Below are 9,402 nucleotides of genomic sequence, written 5' to 3'. Positions count from 1 at the left end.
CTGGGGCTCTGGGCTTCTATGAGCTGGTGTGGCCTCTGGGGCTCTGGGCTTCTATGAGCTGGTGTGGCCTCTGGGGCTCTGGGCTTCTATGAGCTGGTGTGGCCTCTGGGGCTCTGGGGTTCCGGATACTGGAGTAGCTTCCAGTAGAGCAGGGGCCTTCTGCTGGAGATGTGGGCTGGGGTATGGAGATGAGGGGAGAGGTGCTGTTGGGGAAGCTGGGCAGGCTCTGAGGAAGCGTTGCTTGCCCACAGGCAGGTCTTACCTGGGGCTTTGGTACTGGTGTGGCCTCCTCTGATAGAGCAGCGGGCTTCTGCTGGAGTTGTGGGCTGGGATATGGAGCTGTACTAATGGGGGTTTTAGTCATGGCTCACACTTCCATTCCAAGGAACCTGACGTGCATCTCCCAGTAGGTTGCTCACTCCTGCTTGCCTGTTTCATGGCTCTAAGCTGGGGCTGTAGCACTGTTTGTACCTTCCCTTCTAGTCCATCTTTGTCAGGTGATGGCTACAATAATGGTGATGTGGTGGTAGTGTTGACGATGGTGATGGCTATAGTACTGATGGTGATGATAGTGCTGGGTGATGGTGAGGGTAGTGACAGCGATGGTGGTGATGATGGTGGCTGTTGTGATGGCAATGGTGGTAATGGTAATAGTAGGGTTGTAGTGATGACGATGGTGGTGATGGTAATAGTTGGGGCTGTAGTGATGACGATGGTGGTGATGGTAATAGTGGGGCTGTAGTGATGACGATGGTGGTGATGGTAATAGTGGGGCTGTAGTGATGACGATGGTGGTGATGGTAATAGTGGGGCTGTAGTGATGATGATGGTGGTGATGGTAATAGTGGGGTTGTAGTGATGACGATGGTGGTGATGGTAATAGTGGGGTTGTAGTGATGACGATGGTGGTGATGGTAATAGTGGGGCTGTAGTGATGACGATGGTGGTGATGGTAATAGTGGGGCTGTAGTGATGACGATGGTGGTGATGGTAATAGTGGGGCTGTAGTGATGATGATGGTGGTGATGGTAATAGTGGGGTTGTAGTGATGACGATGGTGGTGATGGTAATAGTGGGGTAGTGATGACGATGGTGGTGATGGTAATAGTGGGGCTGTAGTGATGACGATGGTGGTGATGGTAATAGTGGGGCTGTAGTGATGACGATGGTGGTGATGGTAATAGTGGGGCTGTAGTGATGACGATGGTGGTGATGGTAATAGGGGTTGTAGTGATGACGATGGTGGTGATGGTAATAGTGGGGCTGTAGTGACGATGGTGGTGATGGTAATAGTGGGGCTGTAGTGATGACGATGGTGGTGATGGTAATAGTGGGGCTGTAGTGATGATGATGGTGGTGATGGTAATAGTGGGGTTGTAGTGATGACGATGGTGGTGATGGTAATAGTGGGGCTGTAGTGATGACGATGGTGGTGATGGTAATAGTGGGGCTGTAGTGATGACGATGGTGGTGATGGTAATAGTGGGGCTGTAGTGATGACGATGGTGGTGATGGTAATAGTGGGGCTGTAGTGATGACGATGGTGGTGATGGTAATAGTGGGGCTGTAGTGATGACGATGGTGGTGATGGTAATAGTGGGGCTGTAGTGATGACGATGGTGGTGATGGTAATAGTGGGGCTGTAGTGATGACGATGGGTGGTGATGGTAATAGTGGGGCTGTAGTGATGACGATGGTGGTGATGGTAATAGTGGGGCTGTAGTGATGACGATGGTGGTGATGGTAATAGTGGGGCTGTAGTGATGATGATGGTGGTGATGGTAATAGTGGGGTTGTAGTGATGACAATGGTGGTGATGGTAATAGTGGGGTTGTAGTGATGATGATGGTGGTGATGATGGTAATAGTGGGGCTGTAGTGATGACGATGGTGGTGATGATGGTGGTGGAGGTCATTGTGACTGTGGTGTTGATTATTATAATGATGGGGACGGTGAGGGTGGTGGGAGCAAATGCTTGTTTTCTCATTATCTCGTTTAATCTTACCACTTGAAGTGGTAAGAGACAAGGAAAGGGCAGGAACTAGTAAGGTCATCTGAGAGCCCTTGGCTGGGAGTAAACCCGGTGGCAATCCTGGTTCTGTGAGGAACAGGTGTTAGCCTCATCCCAACAAACTTAGTGAGACTCTCCAGAGAGCTGAGAGACTGTTCCCTCCAAGGGCCCTCTCTCTACACTGACCCATTCATTCATCCTTTAACGCACCAAAGCGGTGTAGTTCAGGGTGTGACCACCAGGTGTCAGAGCAGCCACATGGCGCCCTGCCCCCAGCAGACCCAGAAAAGCAGAAAACACAGATTAAATTTTCCTTGGCTTGGAGGTGGAAGTCAGTTGGAGATTCCGGGAGCCTTCTGGCAGATCCGGGAGGGTTGACCTTCTGCTAGCAAAGCCTGGAGGAGTCCGTGATAGGCAAAGGACAGGGAAGGAGTTGGCAGGGAAATAAATTCCTCCCCACATGCTTTGGATTTCAGCCTCCTGGAACCCAGAGACTCTCAGCACAGCAGAAACCCCAGAGACTCAGGAGCAGGTCAGTTCTGTGCATGTAAGAGCCCAGCTTGTGATCTCCGATGTGTGCTCAGGTTTGCAAACATTGCTGTTTCATAGACTAGAGCCCAGAGGGCCAGGGAGTCGAAGTGGTGCCTCAGGGTTAACTCCAGGGACCAGATCCCCTGGCTGGGCCTGGCTACCCCCCACCCACCACCCTCCATGCATTTCTCTGGCCTGGTTGCCCCATCTCTCTGAATCTGCTTCTGCAGGCAGCACTATGAGCTGTGCTGAGGCCCCAAGCCCGCTAGGGAGGTTCCTGAAGGTTCCAGGCCCTCACTCATGAACAATTCACACCAGAACCTACGAAGATGCCTCCCTCTGCCACCCAGGAGTGTGACTTAGGGCTGGCTGAGATTCTGATCCATATCCTATATTCCAGCCCAGCCACGGGCCACTCAGCCACTGCTCACGGGGCACCCAGGAGAGCTCAGGCTCTTGTGTCTGGTTTGAATTTGAGTTTGGTTGTGTGAACTTGGCCAAGTTGCCTTCCTCCCTCTGAGCTTTGTTTTTTGGTAAGAAGGACTTAACAACCCATTTCTTTTTTGGGAGGCTATGAGAAGTGGGTGAGGACATGGAGCCTAGCACATAGGGGCGGCTGTCACCTAGGGGCACAGCTCAGACACGCTAGCTTCATCCTTACAGGGAACATGGGAGACCAAAGAGATGGTGATGTTCCACACATGCGCATCCACTGGGGCCCTTGAGTGACTTCAGAGAGATTCTGAGAAAAGGCGGCCATTTCTACCCATTCTGCCCTGAAGATTCCAGTCTGATAAAGACAGCCTCAGGATAAAAGAGGTCTGGATAGGTGGCCAAATGGTAAAGGTTCTTGCCTGACAGCCTGAGTTTAATACCCGGGTCCCACATGATGAAGGGAGAGAGCTGCCTGCAGGTTGTCCTCTGCCCTACACACACACACACACACACACACACACACACACTGTACACACACGTACATATGCACACACATATACATACCCCCAAATAAATAGGTAGCTAACGAAATAAATGGTGATTGCCAGCATCAGCCACTGAACTCACCACGTCCGGGTCAAGCCCTGTCCCAAGAGTCTAGACTCCCGAGTGAGATGCGCCAGGAGCCCAGGCTGAGGTTAGACCTTTACTGCTCCAGGTTAGACCTTTACTGCAGCAGTTAGTCCCACCATGGCTCTGAGTTGGTAACATCTCAGCCTTTGCACTAGAGGTTGAAAAACTGTTTGGCTTTTCCCTCTTGGTGCCAGGGAAGCCAGAGAAGGTTCAGGCCTCTCCACCCTGACATGGTAGCAGGCCTACCCTTCCAGGGAGCTCAGCCCAGTGAGTCCTCTACCAGATGTTGCCCCCCATCCCCACCCCCACCCAGTGTTGGGACATCCCAGTGGTCACTCCCAGAAACAGGACAAGGAAATGTTTATTCCCTGCTGGTCCCCACCAGCACAGCAAGGAGCTTGGGAGCACTCGGCATCTGCGAGGACTAACAAGGACTAGCAGTTCTGAGCTTACCTTCTTCCCCCAATGGCTACCACCAGCTCCATCCATGAGATTCAGGAGCTGCTGGGAGTGCAAGGCTTTTCCAGGCCCTGCAGATCTGCACCTTGCTTCCCCCACCCCCGTGACACCTTCTTACCTGCTTCTGGAGAGCTTCTTGGATGTCATCCTGGACCACCTTTGCTGGGCCTGCGCCCTGGACAACAGCTCTGAGCTGCCAACCTGACCCAACCTTGCAGCCTTACCAGCGCCACCACCTATGCCATCTACAGTGGCAGTTCCTGAGAGCCAGTGCCACAGCTGCCCACAGGAGTGAGGCTGCCACAGAGCCATGTGTGGATGCCTGGGTCTACGACCACAGTACCTTCATATCCACGACTGTAGCCAGGGTAAGGGTCCCCAGAACTGGCCCGCACAACTTTCCTCCCCCACCCCCCACCCCCCTCACCTTGCACGACAAACAAGATGTTAAAGTGTTATTTACAGGGCTGGAGAGGAGAAATGGCTCGATTGGTAAAGTGCTGTTGAAGACCTGAGTGCAGACCCCAGAGCCCGTATAAAAGGGGCAAGCATGGACAATGCTAAGGGGCAGAGGCAGGAGGATGCCTGGGGCTTACAGGTTAGCTTGTCCAACTGCATCAGGGAACTCCAGCTTCAGTGGGTGATTGAGAAAGATACCTAACGTCAGCTCGAAGCTTCAACAGTTACATACATATGTGTGCTCGCATGCACGCGCACACAAAGGTGCTATGCACACACCAACATCCAAAACAGTTATCCAGTTATCCAGTATGGAAAGGCAGATTTGACCTCTCTCCTGGTGGAGGGCCCACTGAGGTGCAGTCTTGCCATGGGAAAAGGACTGAAGACAAAAGACAGAAAGAGCCTGGGAGGGTCAGGATGGAGGAGAGTGGCGAAACCAGCCTAACAGGAATCTCACCGAGACAGGGCAGGCTGTTCTTGCTGAACAAACTTAGCTGAGTTCTTTAACCAAAGGCAGTACAAGAACACAGACTGGACCTAGGAGTGATTTGCTCATCCTTACAGTCTGGGGTGCAAGCTGCGGTTCAGCTGGTGCTGCCTGCAGGTGGCTATGGCTGGTGCCACCTTGGCTCCCAAGTTCTTCACCTACTATGACCTCCGGTTCCTGAGTGCCTCTGAGGTGGCCGGTTTCGTTCAGGCCCAGTCGATGCTGAACAGGAACCCTGAAGGCCCTTCCTTCTTTCTCCTGCTCTGGACAGGAGGGGCCTTAACCTCGCTCTGCATCGCTTTCCTGTGGCTGAACAGACCACGCCAGTAGGAGGGCTGTTACCATGACAATGTTGGGCTATACTTACAGCACAGGCCAGATGGCCTTGGCCCGATTGGCCTTTGCCCTGCGGGATTGGTGAGGCCTCCAGCTGGCTGTGTCCATCGCCTTCTTGGCCACCTCCCTCTTGTCCTAGTAAGTGCAGAGTGGGGTCTCTTTTCTTGGGGGAGCTGTTGGCGGAGAGGGTGTCTTTGTTTTGTCATCTAGCTGGCCACATCCCACTGGGAACCACAGGAAGACAGTGACACTCGCCATTTAGAGTCCCTGGGTGAATGCTTCGGCCAGAAGCCTTCGGTTCCCACCAAACGGGGACCACGCAGCATTGACTTGAGACGGGGCATCACCAACACGTAAAAAGAGGAGTTATTTAAAAAACGGGAACAGGTAACACTCCCACTTTTTCTTGGAAAATAAGAAGGTTCTGGTTCCCACTACCTCCTCACGGCAGCGGGGCTCTTCACTACAACCAACACTTATCATTAATATCACCATCAGCATCTCTACAAAACACCAGCACTATCAATCACTTCCACCGTCTTTACCGCCATCATAGTGATTCCCATCATCCCACCCTCCCCACCAGCCCCATCATCATCACCAACCCCAGTGTGTCCACCATCAACACCATCTCCACCATCACCATCATCATTACTATCCCTGCCACCGCTGCCATGCCTGCCACCCCCACCGTTGCTGCCATCGGCACCAGCAACCACTGCCGTCCCACCGTCATTACCACTAACAATACCACTATTATCGCCTGTCTCACCCGTGCCTCATAGAACTTTGTGATATATCCAGGGAGATGAGGTTGTTATTTGAAGCTAGCTATTTCAAGAAAATACATGGCAGATATTCTGCAGAGGGCAGAGGACAAGGAGCTCTGTAGAGCTATCAGGAGAAGCTACCAGAAGCAGGCCAGCTAGTTAATGCCAGCCTAGGAGGGCCCAAAGTGCAAGTAAATGAGCCAGTAAAGGGCCAGCGTAGTCATGCCATGGTGGCAGCCCAGATGAAGGCTGGGGAGGAAGCTTGGGGCTTTGTGTAGTTCCTGACAAGCAACACGTGGCTGCTTCTCCATCCAGTTCTGGAAACCAGGCCAGCACAAGAGGCCACTGAGGACAGAAGGGACCTCTGCTGTCATTCTCATTCACGTGTGGGTCGAGGCCTAGGCCGGCTAAGCCCTTGCTCTGTCCACTTGAGTACCACCCCCTGGCACAGAAGTGAAGCAGGCCCATCCCTCTAACACTCACTCCTACTTCCCTCCCACTCCCTCTTGGAGATGCTGACATCCAGCAAGGCCAGGAGGGACGCAGAGCTCTGTGCTGGAGAACCTGCGCCACACTGCTGGTGAACTGGGAAGTCCTGCTTACCCCTCGGAGGTTCAACCGGAACACGACAGTGGTTCCATGGAAGCCAGCACCTGCAGGTACCCGAGCAAATGGAGTCCCAGCAGGCTGGATTGAGATGAGAGAGAAGCCGGTCTGGGTCTGGGCATGGGTGTGTGTATGTGCTGGAAGCCAGCTGCAGAGGCACAGCTAGAACAGCAGTCCCTGCAGGAGACCTGGGAGATGGACCGTGGCTGAAGAGGACACTGCTTGCCGGCCTTCGCAGCTCATGGTTACAACTAGGCCCCGCAGGGGACAAGTGCTGTGTCTCCTTACAAGCCTTTCCACAGGTGGAAAGAGTAGGTCCCAGGTGGGTGAGCAGTTGCTGGAGGGAGATTGAACTTGAACCTTGGTCAAGCAGCTTCCTGCTCCCCACATCTCACCCACCGTGCCCTCCACAGAGAGGCCCTGCCTTGAGGAGCACTGGGGATTGCAAATTCTCCTGTAAGCAAACTGAGTTGGCACAACACCTGAAGGAGCATTGGAAGAATGACGGTCATGCTTGACTGGAACTTGGACTCCAATAAAACCAAAATTGAGGCTGGGAGTGTGGCTCAGTGGGTAGAGCTCCTGCCTGTCCTTCGGGAAGCCCTAGGTTCAATCCCCAGCACCATTTAAAACCAGATGTGGTGGGCTAGCCTGAGCTACATGAGCTCCTGTCTCAAAACCAAAACCAACACGCTCGCCCCCCCCATAAAACCTAATGAGGAAAATGATTGTTTTACACTATAGTTAACCACGTAACAATACATCTCTGAACAAAGAATAGGATAAAATACTTTTTTTTTAATCTTTCATTTTTTAGATTTTTTCCCCCTTCTTTTTGATAAATTAGAAGGAAGCCAACATTCAGATCACACACACACACACCCATCCCCCTCCCCCCAAAAAAACTTTCAAGGCTTCCTTGCTCTCCCAGGGGCCACAGAGTATCTTTTGTTATTCAAATCAGAGGCTTTGAAGTGCTAACCCTGCCATTACCCACAGCTCTCTGCTGCTCCTAAGGAAAGCGCCAGATCCTTCTGGGTCCTCCTCAGTCAGCATTCATGTAAGTCTGAAACACTGGTGACTCACACCACGCTTTGCCTCTACAGGGTCACCCTGCCTGTCGCTATCTACAGGGTGGAAGCCATCGGTGTCTTTGATAGGGTTGGGGACAGATTTTTAGGGTGGTGAGGAATAATTTCCCCTGCAGTCACCGCTAAATTCAAGCACCATGAAGCTGGAGGGGATGTAGCCACCTGCCGTGGAGGAAGGCTGAGTCAGGCAGCTTGGGATCTGTGTGGCCTTCTGGAGACTCTCCAGGCCCCACTGGATGCTATCCCAGTGGGGGGACATGCTCCCAGAAGCAGGGGCATAAAACTTTCTGAGGTCCCTCTTTGCTGGAATCTTCTGTGTTACCACCGTACATGGGACAAGCCTGACTCTGAGAGAGGTGTCCTGCATTCAGTGGGCCACCTCATGTCACTGGCTACCTCGAAAAGGCTGACAGTGACCTCCAGGTTGCCAGTGTGAGAGGAGGCTGCAGGCTGGGGTCACTCGCAGTGGCATGCACTGACTGGCTCTGCCCACAGCCTCTCCCTAATGTTGTCCTACTATGGCCTGGTTCTGGACCTGCAAGGTCTGGGCAGGGACATCTTCCTCTTGCAAGCCCTCTTTGGTGTAGTGGATTTACTGGGCCAAGCCACAACCATCCCATCGCTCAGGACGCTGGGGCTGCTGCAGGACCCAGGTAGGCTCCCAGGTTCTGGCAGGATTCTGCATCTTAGACAATGTGCTGGTGCCACAAGGCGAAACAAGAGGCTGAGCAGGGAGGCCAGGGCAGAGTCCTGCCACCCAGCCACACTACCCTTCCACCACTCCTTTCACTTCACCTCCACTTGAGCCACAGCCACGGCCACAGCACTTGAGCACACCTGCCTTTCTGCCTTGGCCCACGGCCATGTACCTCATCCCCCATACTGTGTCCTCACCTGGTGCTCGGCAGCCTGGCACTACATTATCTCTTCTGGGGATCGCCGTGCCTCCAGTTCACTATCACTGTGGCCCTGCAGAGCTGCTCAACTTGTGAGTGGCCTTGTCTACAAGATGGAGCTCTTCCTGACACCACAGAAGTGGGTGCTGCTTGGGGCCTTGGGTATGGGTGCAGTCAGTCATAGAGCCAGGGAGGGACACCCCAGAGGCCCAGTTGGGAGGGCTGGCAGGACCACTTAAAGACTCAAGGATACACAGTCTTGAGGTTTTGGTTTTGTGAGACCAACTCTCACTATGTAGGCCAAGCTGGCCTCACACTCACAGTAATCCTCCTGCCTCAGCTTCCTAACTGATGGGATTACAGGCACACAACACCATGCCTGGCCTTCACTAATGTTTTTTGACAAGGTCTGTTGACTCTTCTCCAATAATATGGAGACCAGATCTGGGAGCTGAGTGGCCTAACAGACACGCCCAGGCTGCCTCAGGTCCCCAGAGATACAGAAGATGCTGGGGCCCCTAGAGAGTTACCCTAAAGACCCATGGAGGAAGTGGCTGTTTCTGGAGATAATACAGTGAGACCTACACCAAGCTGGCCCACTCCTGAATGCCCTGGCCCAGCCAAACCACCTTCCAGCCACAGTGGCATCTGCGACTAGGTCCGAGCCTCCCCTCCTCCCAGGGGA

At 53.2% G+C, this 9,402-nt stretch overlaps 1 protein-coding gene across 1 annotated transcript; it reads left to right on the top strand.

Annotated features, from left to right (window-relative positions):
• Positions 1-4,209: 4,209 nt before the first annotated feature.
• On the top strand, positions 4,210-8,549 carry LOC127189786 (solute carrier family 22 member 11-like). The gene is given in 8 exon segments (XM_051146890.1): positions 4,210-4,437; positions 5,079-5,305; positions 5,346-5,492; positions 5,941-6,085; positions 6,440-6,510; positions 6,584-6,711; positions 8,319-8,464; positions 8,466-8,549. Coding segments are annotated over 8 exon segments (1,176 nt in total).
• The last annotated feature ends 853 nt before the right edge of the window (positions 8,550-9,402 follow it).

This window comes from Acomys russatus, chromosome 5 (assembly GCF_903995435.1).
Source record: "Acomys russatus chromosome 5, mAcoRus1.1, whole genome shotgun sequence".
NCBI classification, from domain to species: domain Eukaryota; kingdom Metazoa; phylum Chordata; class Mammalia; order Rodentia; family Muridae; genus Acomys; species Acomys russatus.
The sequence above is the reverse complement of the archived record's forward strand: the minus strand, read 5'-3'. Positions and strand labels throughout refer to the sequence as shown.